General features: G+C 51.5%; 1 protein-coding gene across 1 annotated transcript in view; it reads right to left on the bottom strand.

The window, feature by feature from the left end:
* Positions 1-15094, bottom strand: part of STX1A (syntaxin 1A) — a 62562-nt gene that overhangs the window by 6584 nt on the left and 40884 nt on the right. The window contains exons 4-6 of the mRNA XM_056506431.1: positions 7453-7527; positions 4747-4820; positions 2646-2754 (exon numbers count right to left, since the gene is read on the bottom strand). Of these exons, the coding sequence (XP_056362406.1) occupies positions 2646-2754; positions 4747-4820; positions 7453-7527 (258 nt within the window). The remainder of the gene's footprint in view (positions 1-2645; positions 2755-4746; positions 4821-7452; positions 7528-15094) is intronic.

Below are 15094 nucleotides of genomic sequence, written 5' to 3' on the forward strand. Positions count from 1 at the left end.
ATGGAATTACAGCCAAACAGATGGAGATGCTGGGCAGGGCATTGGGGTGCCCAGTGGGGTGGGGAGGGTGAGCAGGTCACCTGAGACAGGGCAAGTGACACCCCACCAGTGCCAACAGGGCAGTCAGGCAGGAACAGCTCATGAAGTGACTCCACCAAGCTTGCTGAAACCAAAACCTGCAGAGCAGGGCTCTGTAGGTGCTCCCCTGTGACAAGCTGCCTTGCAGCCAGTGGTACTGAAAAGGACAACAGCATCCTCCAGGATGAGCCCAGGGCACCTCAGAGTGGGGGAAATGGGGCAGAGCAGAGCACAGCTCTCAGATGTGTGGGCAGAGGCTGGAGTTCTGTGTGAGGCTGGTCTAGACAACTATGACCTGGTAGTGACCCCAAGCCCTGAGAAGCTGCTGTTTTGAGTCACAAAAACAACCTGAGAGGGGTCACAGATGAATGTGAGCCCTGAGCTTTGCCACCTATGTACTCATGGATCTCAGGAGAAGGGAACAGAACCTGAGAGGGCTGTGGGGAGCCCCGGGGTGGGGGGCTTCAGCCTGGGGCAGTGACTACATCACCAACTCTGCCACTGTCCTACTTGTAGAGCCAGATGTGGTGAGAATGGAGAAACTTGCTGGGTGCTGGGGAGCCCACCCTGAGCAGCTGAGGAGTTCCTGCTTTCATACTCTGAAAACCCAAATGATTTACTGGCTTTGCTGTCAGAGCTCCCAGCACTTTCTATCTTTGGACTCCTGAGCAGAAAACAAGAGCTGAGGATTTTGTGGAGATGTGTGCAGTCACCACATCCCAACTGAGCTCTGTTCTTGTGGGAGCCCCTGGAGCAGCTGGGGCTGAAGGCACTGGCTGGGACACCCCAGGCCAAGCAGAGTCCCTGTCCAGGCAGCACTCCTGGTGAAACATCCCTAAGCTGGGAACCTAAAGTTCCTTTTGATGAGTCTTTTTGCCAGGAGATATTTTCCACTGTCTTGATGGGGGAATCCAGCTTTGGCAAAGGGCTGTGCAGAGGACTGTGTCCCTCCCAGCACAGCCCCATCCCACCTCTGCACCTCCTCTGTAGCAAAGAGAAATGCACTGATCTCCCACTCTCCTCCACACCTCCATCCTGAGGAGAACAAGAGTCTCTTGCTATCAGGGACTGGGACATCTGCCCTTCACCACACATTGCTCCATGGGGCTCCTGAGCAGCCCTTTCCCTGCACCCATCAGGCTCTGTCAGGAGCTGACAACCTGGCAGGATGGACAGAGCAGAAGAATAACAATATATCTTCAGAATTTAAGCAGAGCAGCAGAGCCCTCCCAAAATCCAGTAAGAACACAAGAGGAAGGTTTCTTTCAGGTCTGCATCCAATCAAGGACATGGCTGAGTCCTTCCAAATCTCCTCTCTCAGAGGGAGGCACAGGGATACCCTAAATTCCTGTTCACATGACAAGCCACTCCTCAGCTGTCAACTGCAGGGTGATGTTGGCTGAGGGATGAGTCAGGCAGCTGGAGCAGCACATCCTGCTTTACAGCAAACTGGCAAGCTCTTGTTGACTCGTGTCAGTCAGCCTTCCCATCCAGCCCTGTTAGTATCAGACATCAGAAAGACTAATCTGAACAAAGATTAAGGCTTGCACAGCTGTGTCTCCTTCTAGCCCTCCACAGAAATCCCCACACCCCACAGCACCCAGATTCCCAGGCCAATGAAGCACATTGCCACAGGTGACCACCAAGGACATGAGACTGACTCACAGATCTCCTGTCATTATTCACAGTGAGTTGCTGGAGGAAAGAAAAGCATCCAATTGGTTGTTAGGGGAAAAAAAAAAACCAACCTAAGTTCAAGCCTTCCATTCTCAGCACAAACCCCACAACATGTCTCAGAGTGAGATTATTTGCAAAAATCTCCTTTAATCTCTGCATGCCCTGACTTCTCCCTTGATTATTCCCCTAATTACACAGTTCTTTGCTGGGAGATAATCCCCTTGCTCTAAACTATCCAGGTATCACTGACTGCCCAAAAGAAGCATAAGGAGGAGAGTGTTTTTATAGACAGGCAGGACTGGAATTCTCAGAAGTGATGGGCTCTGGATGACTCAGAGATCTTAGTGCCACAGCAGGGTCACCTGGGTGAGGTGTCACCAGCCTCAGAGGTGTCACCTGAGGTCCACCCTTGGCCACAACATGATGGCTGCTAAGAGCCATCAGGTCCTGGGCCCAGAGAGGTGCCTGGGGCAGCACTGACACTTCTGCTTTCCTGTGCAAGGGAGACCATCAGGAGCAGGGAGTGCTCCCATCTCCAGAATTCCCTTCTCTGTTTTCATGTTTAGCTTAGCTCATGCATGAAGAAGAGCACCCTGAGGAAGGACAAGTACACACAGGAATCAGGAATTCCCATGAGCTTCTCTGAATTAAAAATTAGCTGCAAACAATTCCTCTCCTTGTGCTCTCTCTGCAGCATTTTGGGCTGTACCTTGCTGGATGCACTTTGCCCAAGGCACCACCCACAGAAGCCGTGTCCCAGTCACTCCACAGCCTCCTGGGCTCTCCTGGAAGCTCTGCCCAGCAGTGGGAGCAGCTCTGAGGCACTGGGAGCCAGAGCAGGTGTCCCCATGGCACACAGAGCCCAGCTGTGGCCCATGCAGGTTACTCACTGATCTCCAGCTGCCTCTGGATCCTGCCCTTGCAGCGCTCCCGGTAGTCGGTCTGCGTGGCGTTGTACTCCGACATCACCTCCACGAACTTGCGGGACAGGGTGGAGTGCTGGAGAGAGACAGGGCAGGGGGAGGCTCAGCCTGAGCACTGACTGCACCTCCAACCACCCCAAAGCACTGCCAGCCCACATGCTGCTCCAGAGAGTGGGACAGAGCACAAGGGGGCAGGTGGCAGCAGGTGACACGTCTCCAGGGGAGTGGACCAGAGGCGCCCCTCACCCAGCCCTACCCAAGCACAGCCTCCTGAGAAGATCCCCTGGGAGGCTGGCAGCACCCTCCTTGCACCACTTGCACCTCAGAAACCTGGAGGTGAGGCTATGGCACTGCCCTGGGTTGAGCCCTGCCTGCCACTGCCATGCCAGACCCTGCACAGGCACAGGCTGGACCCAATGGGAACACTCTGCAGGGCTGGGGGAAGTACCCAGCCTTGCCCAAAGGCACAATATAGAATCATTAAGGCTGGAAAAGACCTCCAAGATTATCATGTCCAATCTAGGACTGATCTCCACCTTTTCCACTGAGTGCCACCTCCAGCTGTTCCTCCAACACCTCCAGGGATGGGGACTCCACCTCCTCCCTGGGCTGCCCCTTCCAATACTGACAACCCTTTCAGTGGAGAAATTCATCCTGAACCCCCACTGGCACAACTTCAGGCTGTTTCCTCTTGTCTTGTCCCTTGTTCCCTGGACACAGAGCCCAGCCCTCAGCTGACTGCACCCTCCTGTCAGGGCATTGTAGAGTGGGAAGGTCCCCCCGGGCCTCCTTTTCTCCAGACAGAGCTCCCCCAGCTGCTCCTCATCAGACTTGTGCTCCAGACCCTTCTCCAGGTTTGTTCCCATCTCTGGACATTCTCTGCACAGTGAGGGAACAGGGAATGCCAGAGGTGCCTGGTACCACCAGCACTCAGCTGTGTTGGTGCAGGTGTTCACACAGCTGGAGCAGCCCCAGCCAGCACAGCCCCTGCAGGAGACAGCACTGGAGACACCTCCAGGGTGTGCCTGCAGCTATTCTAAGCCAGCAACAGCACAGTATTTATGGAGAGCCTCAGCTCCTCTCCCTCCTCCACCACAAACTCACATCAACACCCCTGGCAGCTCCAGCTCCATCCTCTGCTCGAGAGGTGCTGGCCCAGAGCAGGGCCAGGACAGCTCCCAAGCATCAGCTCAAAATCCAGCAGCAATGTGAGATTCCATCCAAGCAGCTCTTCTGCTGCTCCAAAATTGTTTTTCCTAAAATCCACTTCATTCTCATTCAGCTGAAAACTATAAACATATGTTGATCTGGAGCCAAATATAGCCTGGGTGCTGAGTGACACCCTTCCTGCTCACTAGCACACCATGCTGTACCTCTTTTGCTTAAGAAGTTACTTAACTCAGTGTTTATTTTCTCAGATTATTATTTTATGTTCCCATGGGCATCCCACACGTCTACAATATGCATGTGATTTTTCAAGGAGTTTTGTGCAAAATCGGCTGGAAAAAAGCATTTTAAATGGCTTTCAGACATTAAATAAACCTACTTGAATATTCACAGCAAATAAAAAGCATATCAAAATGCACCTTGTGATTGAACTCATAAAAGAGAAATTAACTCAAGTTAGGGAAAGGATTTGTTTCACTCAGGTCTAGCAGTTCTTCACTCCCCAAACACAGGACCAGGTGATAAAGGTCTCCTCAGGTCCAACACCAGCCCAGGTGATAAGAGCAGCACTGGCTGCCCCTGCTGCCTTTGCTAAAACACATTCTTGGCTGCAGAACAAGGCTCTGAGCTGCCTTGTCTTCACCCCCACCCCCAGCACAGAGGACACAGCTCTGCAGGGATGCAAGGACAGATTCCAGGCTGCTGCAATGGCTGCATCCCACTGGGATCTCTCTCACCAAAGCATCACCAGAAGGTAAAAGTTACACAGCAGCTCTGCATGGCTGGGCAGGAGGACAGAGAAACCCATCCACAGCCCAGCACAGGCCTCTCCTCCCAGCACTTGCTGGGCTCCCTCAGCTCCATTCCCCCTTCCCCTGCTGGTGCCAGGGGCAGAGCTCACCTGAGTTTTCCTTATCCGCAGGTCGGCCGACGACCGGTTCAGCCCCTCCTCCTGCTCGATACTCTGCTCGATGCCTGCTCAGGGCACAAGGACACGTTACTTTGTGCTTCTGGAGAACAACCACTGCATCTTTAAAGTTGTAAAAGACCTCCAAGGTCATCAAAGCCAACCTTTGACTGATTACCTCAAGCCCATTAAACCCACTGCCAAATGCCACATGCACTCATTTTTTGAATACTTCCAGGGATGGTGACTCCACCACTTTGCCAGAGTGCCTGTTCCAGGGCTCAGCCAAAGGAAAGGGATTGTTTGGCAAAGGGACTGTGAAAGACTGGATTGAGGAGCAGCTGGTACTGGGCAGTTCCCAAATCCTGACTCCACCACTCAGCCTGGCAGCAAAGCTCTGTTTCATGCCTGCAAAGCACCTGGTGCCTGGCCACTGGCTGTGATTTGGGGCTGAAAGGACAGCACTGTCGCCCCCAGGCTGGTGAGCCAGGATTTCCACATAAAATCAATGTGATGCTTAGGTCTGATTGCCAGTATTCAAACAAATTGGAGAGCTGTTTCCACCAGAGAGGCAGGAGGAGGAAACCCAGAGCTGAAGTGTGTCTGCAAAATACCAAACCTCAAGACTCCTCCAGGGAACCTAAAAATAGCAGCTCCTCCAGCTGTCTGGACTGGCACAGGGAGTACCCACCATGCTGGCAGGAGTGCCCTGCACTGTGCTGAGCATCCATGCAGCAGCACAGGGATCTGCCCCTTTCATTATGAAGGTAATTTTCATGAAGCCCTCACTGCCCAAAGCCTGTGAATCAGGGCAGGGAGGAGCACTGTCATGTCCCACTGTGCTTTGGGCAGGGAGAGGTCACAGGGGTGCAGGGCAGGAGGGCTGGCACAGAGCAGGACAGTGCAATCCTGCCCCATCCCTGAGGTGTCCAAGGCCAGGTTAGACAAGGCCTGCAGCAACCTGCTGTAGTGGGTGTCCCTGCCCAAGGCAGAGAGTGAAATGAGATTACCTTTAAGGCCTCTCCAACTCAAACCATTCCATAATTCCAGGATTCCATGACATCTGCTCCTCAAGGCCAGCTCAGGACTTATTAATTCAAAGACTTTATTTCAGGAACTTACAAAACTTGGAAGAAAGCTCCCATCAGCAGGCTGGCCAGTGTGCAGAGACACCCATCTCCATGTAAACCACCCAGTGTGAGCTGGTGCATCCCCAGAGTCTGGCTGAAGACCCCATTCCCACCCCTGATGTCCCACAGCTCTCAGAGCCCAGCTGTCCCCAGCACCTTCCATCCTGAGCAGGTCCCTCAAGCCCAGCACAGGCTCCTCTTGCAGCAGGGGCTCCCCTCTCCCTGGAGCTGCCCCTCACCCTCCAGCACAGCTCAGCATATTTAATCATTAACTTCCTTCACACTCATCACAAACCTCTCCCCATCCCCAAGGAATGGTATTGGCAAACACTGGGCATTTCTGATCATTAGTAACATCCCATTTGCCCAAGAAGCTAGCAATTAGCCCCTGCATGAGTAATGTCTGGCCTGAAGAAGGCAGTTTGTTGTCAGCAGATGCTGTTTTTGATCAGTCCTGACTGTTTTCTGTCATTGATCATGCTGGCCATGAGGCAATTTGGGACAAAGCACAAGGACTAGTCATCTGCTGCTCCAGGTAAATATGATAGCAGAGAGGCTTTTCTGGAAGCAGGAACAGGAGCCTGTCCTACAATCCTTCAGGCTTTCAAAGTCCCTTACAAAACACTGAACAAAACATTCTGGAGAAAGGATTTTTATTTTTTTAAGGCCAAACCCTATCAGCTGAGATCTCAGTGTGTCCAGGGCTGTAGAAATGGATCCCTTGGACTGTGGAATAGGTAAGATGGCCCCTGGCTCTCCTTCCTGACTCTAACTGAGATCATGTGCTAGCAGGACAATGGGAGCACAGGTCTCCTGGCCCACACATGGGACATGCCACAACAGTGGTGACCTACCTAATAAATAAGTGGTGACCTGAGTCCTCCACGCTGAGACTCCCACAAAACCCTGGGGTTAGTGAGGACACTGCTGCTTAGGGGGAAGCACCAGCTCCTCTCCTACCCTTCAGACACAGCCAGGTGTCCTGCACCACTGTCAACCAACCCCAAGACCACCACAGGCAGATCTGAGGTGCCAGGAGTGACCTGCCTCCTGTCTCAAGATGCTGCTGCCCCTCTGACTCCCTCAGTCCCCTGGGGTCCAGTCTTGGAATTCTGGGCTTGTCTGAGTGCTCCAGCACAACCCTGACCATCAGTGGGTTGACAGGCACCTTGTTCTCACACCTCAGAGATTGACTGATGACTAGTGGAAAGTGAAGGTCACACCCTGCAGCACATCCCACAGCAGCACCTCTTCACTCACCCAGACCTGAACAGAACCTCAACAGAACCAAGCTGGGGGTGTGCCCAGTGTCCATCCCCTGCCAGTGCTGTGGCACAGGACTTACTCAGAGCCCACCAGCTGCTCGAGGTCCCATTCCCTCAATTCCATTCTGGGAACGGGGCACAAGGGGAGGCAAATCCACAAAGGGCAAATAAAAGCATCTGGAGGGTGCAGCAGAGAGGGAAGGTGATGCTCATCCCTGGGAGCATTTGCAGGCTGGAATTATTCCCAGTATTTGCACAGGAGTGCTGCAGGCAGAGCCCCAGCTCCAGCAGAGGCCAACACTCACTCTTTAGTTTGGAGCGCACTTTGTTCGCCGTCTTCTTGATGTCAGACATCAGCTCCTCCAGCTCCTCTTTCGTTTCTGGGGAGAGAGGAGAGCAAACATGGATGTGCTGCAGACACACTAAAACCTGCTGCCCTGCACAGTGTGCAGGTCTGAGCTGGGAGCACTTCAACCCCCTAACTGGCAGAATCTCCAGCCCCTGACTGGAAACACTCCCATCCCCATATTGGGAACAATCCACCCCCAGACTGGGAGCACTCCCACAATCCAGACTGGGAGCACTCCCACAATCCAGACTGGGAACACTTCCACCCCCAGACTGGGAGCACTCCCACAATCCAGACTGGGAACACTTCCACCCCCAGACTGGGAGTACTCCCACAATCCAGACTGGGAAAACTTCCATCCCCATATTGGGAACACTCCCACAATCCAGACTGGGAGCACTCCCACAATCCAGACTGGGAACACTCCCACAATCCAGACTGGGAGCACTTCCATCCCCAAATTGGGAACACTCCCACAATCCAGACTGGGAGCACTCCCACAATCCAGACTGGGAGCATTCCCACCTCATGCTCCATGGTGCACTCCCCTCACACTCCTGAGACCTCCAGCTGCCTCCAGCTCTGGGGCCCCAACAGAAGTGTTAAATTGAACAAGAATGAGGTTAGGTTAGACATGGGGAAGAAATTTCAGACTATGAGGATGGTGAGGCCCTGGCACAGGCTGCCCAGGGCAGCTGTGGCTGCCCCATCCCAAGAATGTCCAAGGACAGGCTGGATGGAGCTGGGAGCCACCTGGTCCAGTGGAAGGTGTCCCTGCCCATGGTGGGAACCTTTCAAATTCCCTTCAAACCCAAAGCATCCTGTGAATCTGTGATCACACACAGGTTCCTCTCCCAGAAACCAGCATGTCCTGAAAGAAGCCAAGCTGTGCAGACGTGCCCCTCACCAGTCTGTGCTTCAGAAGTGCCAGACCCCTGCACACAGCAGCAGGGCTGGAGCAGGGCACAGCCCCATGGATCCAACTGTGATCTGCCAGTGCAGCTCATCCTGCTGCCACCCCAACACCCCCTCCTGATTTTGATGAGATCAAGACTTAATTAAATAAAACTTTGTTTAATAGAGCTGAGGCATATTGACTGACTCATGTCAATGGTTCTGATGGCAGCTGCCAGTCACAGGCACAATTAGAAAATCCTGATGATGGGAATGTTTTGGGGGAAGGTCCTGTTGTTCTGGTGGCTGTACACACTCCCATCCCCCAGCTACAGACTCCAGCACTATTGGGAAAAGGAGAGAAGGAACACATCTGTGAAATCCTTCACCCCAGGATATTTGCTGGAGAACAGGCACAAAGGCAGTGACAGGAATGGGATATTTTCAGTTTAAATTCTTATTTAAGTGACTATTTATTTTTTCCCCATTCTTAATAAAACTTGCAATAATAAGAAATAAATAAATAATAAGAAATTGTAATATGAAGAAATTTCTTGAAAGAATTCACAATAATAGGAAAGCAATAAACAATAAGAAATTGTTCTCAAATTAATAACTGTAATAATAAGGAATTAATAATTATTTCTTAATAAAGAAAGAAACCAGCCTGGGCTGAGTAACTCCCTGCAGCCATCCAGGCTGGGCAAGCAGACAAGGACCAGGCTGCCATGGCAGCCCTTTAATAAGGGGAGTGATCCATCATTGTTCAGGTAACTGCCAGGAGTGGTCAGGACTGGAAGTAGCCCTTAAGGAGCAGCACTTCAGATATTGGAGAGAAATTCTTCTCTGTGAGGGATGTGCCCCGAGCAGCTGTGGATGCCCCATCCCTGGAAGTATTCAAGGACAGGTTGGACAGGGCTTGGACCAACCTGATCTAGTGGAAGGTGTTCCTGCCCATGGCAGGGGGCTGAGATGAGATGAGATGAGATGAGATGAGATGAGATGAGATGAGATGAGATGAGATGAGATGAGATGGTCTTTAAGGTCCATCATGGTTCTGTGTGGACTCTGTGCACTGCTGTGAAGCTGCCACTGAGGATACACAGACAAGTGGTGAGCACAGTCCTGTGCTGGCCACTCAGGGAGTGCACAAGACCACACTGATGGAAGGAGGGGACAGGGAACAGGCCTGGATGCCTTCCCTCAAAATATTTCCAACTGAGCAGCATGAAGAACACTCCTTCTGGCTGGATTTGAGTCACAGGCCGTGTGAGGATTACTTGGCGGCCTGGCAGGCACAGGCTGCCCAGACAATTATTTTCACATCCACCGTGTCTGTTTAAGTGACTCACCCAGATCTATTTAACCATTCACAGCCAGTGACATTCAGCCACGGGAAGCTGAAGTACCACAACATTGCTGTGCTGTGGCCAGCATCACTTCATGCCAGAGTGGCACTGAGGGGGCAGATGGGATGTTTCAGAGGATGAGTCAGGCTCCCCACAGCCCACCCAGGATGTCTGCTCCATTCCCACTGGCACTGAGCACACAGAGAGCAGAGATGTCTGTCCCCATGGCCACGTGTCCCCAGTCTCTGCTGGCAGGGAGAAGGAGCCTTTGGTCCAAGGTCACAGCCCTGAGAAGCCCCAGAGCCTGCTGTGCCCTGCCTGGGAGGCAGCCCAGGCAGTGCAGGCAGCAGGAGGAGTGCAGGCAGGGCCATGAACTCTTTCTCCTCCCTCTGCCAACTGCTAATGAGGCCCCTGTCTGACAGGGAGCAGACACTCAGCCCAGGCTGGCACTGCAGGCAGGCAGGAGATGGCAGGAGGCAGGAACAGGCAGGAAGGAGCAGACAGGATCAAGAGTGAGCAGGCAGGAGTAGGCAGAAGCAGAAGGGAAGAACAGGCACGCAGGAACAGGCAGGAGGAGGCAGGAACTGGAAGGAGCAGGGAGGAGCAGGCAGGGGCAGGGAGAAGCAGGGAGGAGCAGAAAGGAGCAGGGAGCAGCAGGAAGGAACAGGGAGGAACAGGAAGGAGCAGGCAGGAGCAGGCAGGTGCAGGAAGGAGCAGAGAGGAGCAGGCAGAGGCAGGGAGGAGCAGGGAGGTAAATGCAGGCACTGCTACCATAGCTCTCTGGACATCATGGTGACAGTGACTTTGCTTACAAGGTGCTCAGCCCTTGAGTTGCCTCACTCACCCTCTGCTGGGACCAAGAAAATTCACCTCAGCAACCTGCAAGTCTTTACTGACAATAACCAACCAATATCATCAAGAGAAGTGCAATTCCAAGCTAATTCCCAGCTGAGTTACCTGGCAAAGCTGGAAGGAACTTTTTGGCAAAAACTCAGCTCTTTCAATAAAAAAATGAAAGAAGATCCTGAGAATAGTTCCTCGAAGGAAATTAAAAAAAAAAAGTAAACCTTTCTTGCTTATCTTAAAACTTCCATTTATGGAATGTTGGGTATTTCTTAAAGGTGAATGCAAAGAGGAAGCACAGACCTGAAAGCCCCATGAAATCTGGTCTCTGGGAGCAAATAACAAGGAATCCTTCCTAGGAACCCTATGGAGCTGGCAGAAACATCTTCCATAGTGTTTCATGGCCTCAAAGAATACAAATGAAATCTGTTTAAATCACTAGTGATGAGATTGGCTGGAAAGGTCCTGCACCTGGGTCAGGGAAATCCCCAGTAACAACAGAGACTGGGGGATGGATGGATGGATGGATGGATGGATGGATGGATGGATGGATGGATGGATGGAGATTAGCTCTGTGGAGAAGGACTTCCCAGCTGAAGTCCCATTTGCCAAAAGAGATTTGTGACCTCTGTGCAGTCCTTCAGTTCCCAAAGGCTGACATTTATTCTTGGAAACAGAGCTCAGAGTTTCACATTGCGACTTATTGATTCAAGCTGTGGAGAACAAGAAGAAAAACATCAGATGCTGACTCAAAACCTCCTGGTTTTCTAGAATTTTTTCAACTCTGACCAACACAACCATTTGCAGCAGGTATGACAGAATGGGGAGCAGGCAGAGGGGGACAGGAGAGAACTGTTCAACCCCTGCTCCAAGCAGAGCCAGGCCTGTCCCATCCATGCAGGAGCAACACAAGGAGCTTCAGCTGCCTGTAGGCTGTAGACATAGGACATGGCAAGGCCATCCATCTGCCTTTGCCAGGAGCAGGGCACAGGAAACAATGAGTGCTGTCAGGAAGGACCACTAACTCCAGGATTAACTTCCTGCATGCCAGGAACAAATCCTGTTCAAGATGCAGCAAAGAGAGACCCTGCTAGGGTTCAAGGTCAGTGCAAAATATCCAGGTTTTTACATAGGAGCAGAACAGAGATGATGCACAGAGGGGCTTGAAAAACTTGTGGGATCCTCTGGGATGAAAGATACACCCTAAAACACCCCTCATTCATCCACCTGGCTGTGTTTTGGGGTGATCCAGAACAGATTTAATTGTAGTATTTGACTTTCTACATCGTTAAAAGGAAGCAGGTGACATCACAGAATCCTGGAATCACAGGGTGGTTTGGGTTGGAAGGCACCTTGAAGATCATTCCAATGCCCTGCCATGGGCTGGGACACCTTCAACTAGACCAGGCTGCTCCAAACCCTGCCCAGCCTGGTTTTGGACACTTCCAGGAATGGGATATTTAACTGAGCTCCTGTAACACATTAGTAGGTAATTAAAAGCTGGTACCACCAGTGGAATTGCATTTATATAATACCATTTGATACCAGTGGTGATGGGTCCTGTTCCCTAATCTCTGGACTCCCAGCATGATCCCCACAGGCTGCCAGGCCAGTCCAGTCACTGAGGATGGAGTCTGAGGCCACTGGCTGGACACTGGGGGTTTTCCACCAATAAATGGACTTGTAACACCACAGTGGCCATGGGCATCCTCAGGTACCAAGCCCAGCTCAGCCCTTCCACAGCCTGTTGCTGAGACAGCTATCCTGACCACCTTCAGGATGTTCTCATTCTGTGGTCACCTTCCTCTGACTGCTCCTGCTGCTCCAAACTAGCCTCAGAGCTGGAGAATTCCCACAGGAGGGCAATCTCAGGATGACAGGAGAGCTGTGCTGTGTTAACCAGACAGTCACTGAATCACCAGGGCTGGGAAAGATATTCAAAATCATCAAGCCCAACGTTTGACCAAATACTACCATGCCCACTAAACCATAGCACTGCACATCCAGCTGTTCACTGAACACCTCCAGGGATGGTGACTCCACCACAGTCCTGTGACAAGACTTAACCACTCTTTCAGTGAAGAATTATTTCCTAATATCCAATCTAAACCTCCTCTGGCACAACTTCAGGCTGTTTCCTCTTGTCCCTGCTCCCTGGGAGCAGAGCCCGATCCCTGCCTGGTTGCCCCTCCTGTCAGGGAGTTGTAGAGAGCAAGAAATGCTCCCCTGAGCCTTCTTTTCTCCAGACAGAGCTCCCCCAGCTGCTCCTGGTTTTCCAGACCCTTCCCCAGCTCTACTCCCTCATCTGGGCACACTCCAGCCCCTTGATGTCTTTACTGGAGTGAGAAGCCCAGAACTCCACACATCCACAGTGCCCAGCACTGATGGATGTTCCCTGCCCTGGTACAATGCTGGGTAACAACAGCTTCTTCTGCAGCCACTTTCTGGCTGTTTATGACTCAACAGCACCAATGAGGGGATCACAGTGCTCACACCAAAGGGCCTTGGTTTGGTGACAAGCCCATGCAAGGGGGGCAGAGCAGAGCTGGTGCAGTGCCTTGCTCCAGTTTCTCTGTTTTCAGAGAAAGTTGGATCTCTTTCTTTTTCTTCCAATTAACACTAAAGCACCAGTTTGTAAACAATGAGGGATGAAGGAGAGTCATGTGTAAATGACATAATGAATGCCTGTAGATTGACATGAGCTTGAACCAAACTCCTGTAACAACATGGCTCCCAAAATCAGCTGCCCACCCTGCAGAGGTGTCCTGGAGCCTCCTGCCTCACACTCAGCAGCAAACCCAGACCCACAGCTCATCTGCAGCATCCTCAGCCCAACACTTCCCACACTGCCTTTGCAGCTTACAGCTCCACTGCAGCAGCTGCTGGGAGAGCAGGAGGTCACTGGGCTGGCAGCAAACAGCAAGGGTCAACAGCTCAAAGCAGGGGGAGTTTAGGAGATCTTTCAGTTAAAAGCAGGCAAGGGATCTGATGAAGCCCTGATAGAAGCCCAGCATCCAGGGAATGCTGTGGGGGTGAAGGCAGGTGGCTGCACCTCCAGGGACTCATCCCACCTTCATGAGGGGCACCCAATTAAGACAGCAAAATTTATGCAAGCAAATGGCTGTGGATGGGTGTTCCCACCTGCTGCAAAGGTGCCCATCTGTCAGAGCTTCTCAGCCCTGCAGCATCATTCCCAAAGCTGCTCTCCTGGAGCAATAAGCTGGCTGATGAGCAAACACTCCTCCCCTTTCCATGGCCCTCTGTCTTCCCTAGGGCTCTCCTCCAAGCCCTTCCACTCATCCTGTTATCTCCAGGGCAGCACCAGAGAAACCAGCCCCCCACTGCCTGCTCCTGTTCTACCTGGAGCCACACACAAACCCTTGGCAGCTCCAGGATGGACACATGACACTCGAGATGCAGTGCTGGAGCTCACAGGGAGCTCCCAGCCCTGCCACACACACTGAGGGCACAGGTACCAACTAAAGCTCCTCAGCTCTATTTTTACAACACTGACTGCACTCTTACCTTCTTTAGCTCTGACTGAATCCCACTTTGAATTCTCCATTATTTTACTCAGAAGCAAGGTCGATTTAATCAGTCAATAATTACCCAGCTCATTCCCTCTCTCTTTAGAATCAATGCTCTTCTACCTCCCAAGCTCTCAGTGCCCACTAGGTGTGCCAGAAATTATTGGAAATCAACACTAATGGCAAAGGCACCATCTTACTCAGCTCCTGGAAAACTTCCAGATCAATACCTTTAGGCATCCTGAATCCAGCAGTGTCTATTTTTGGTATCAGCTGTTTAGCAACAAACTGATTTACTGCTGGAATGTTGGAATTTAATCAGCATAAGATACATCTTGTATTTCCCAAAAAAAGAGAAATGTTTCCCATATGTTTGTGTCCTTTCTGCATTATTCCCCAATTTTCCTTTACTAATGCATCAAAATGGTTCAGAGGTTCTGCTCTTCTTTAAGCACCTCAGGAAAACTTCAGTGTGTCCTTCAAGCCACTGCTAGGTGGGTTTTCTGGCTCCCTGTGACTCCCAGTTCCAGTTTCTGTGACACTGGGAGAGGGTGGGAAAATATTCTCCTCCTCACCGTGCAGGGGAGAAGAGACCAATGTAAATCCATGGCAAGTGAAACTCCAAGAGCTGGAGGTACAGAGAAGTGGTAAGAAACACTGAGACATTCAGGGAGGATAAAGTGCCTTAAATTTATTCTGTGAGCACTGGATATCAAGGAGCAAGACAGGACCACCCAGGTGACTGAGTGTCCCTGGTACTGAGACCTGCCCTTGAAGGGTCCTTCTCCCAGGCTGTGACAAAGATAGTTCATACTTCATCCAAATAAATCTTTCTTCCACGTCTGAGGAATACAACTAGGCTAAATTTGGGATCACAGACAAGCAATTGCAATTCTGTAGGGTTTTAACTGGTCTCATAAACAGAGATGCTTGGAGCAATTAAATAATACCTTTTTGTCCCAAGCTTTAATCACAGGATCATGGA

Source organism: Oenanthe melanoleuca, chromosome 19, assembly GCF_029582105.1.
Source record: "Oenanthe melanoleuca isolate GR-GAL-2019-014 chromosome 19, OMel1.0, whole genome shotgun sequence".
Taxonomy (NCBI): Eukaryota; Metazoa; Chordata; class Aves; order Passeriformes; family Muscicapidae; genus Oenanthe; species Oenanthe melanoleuca.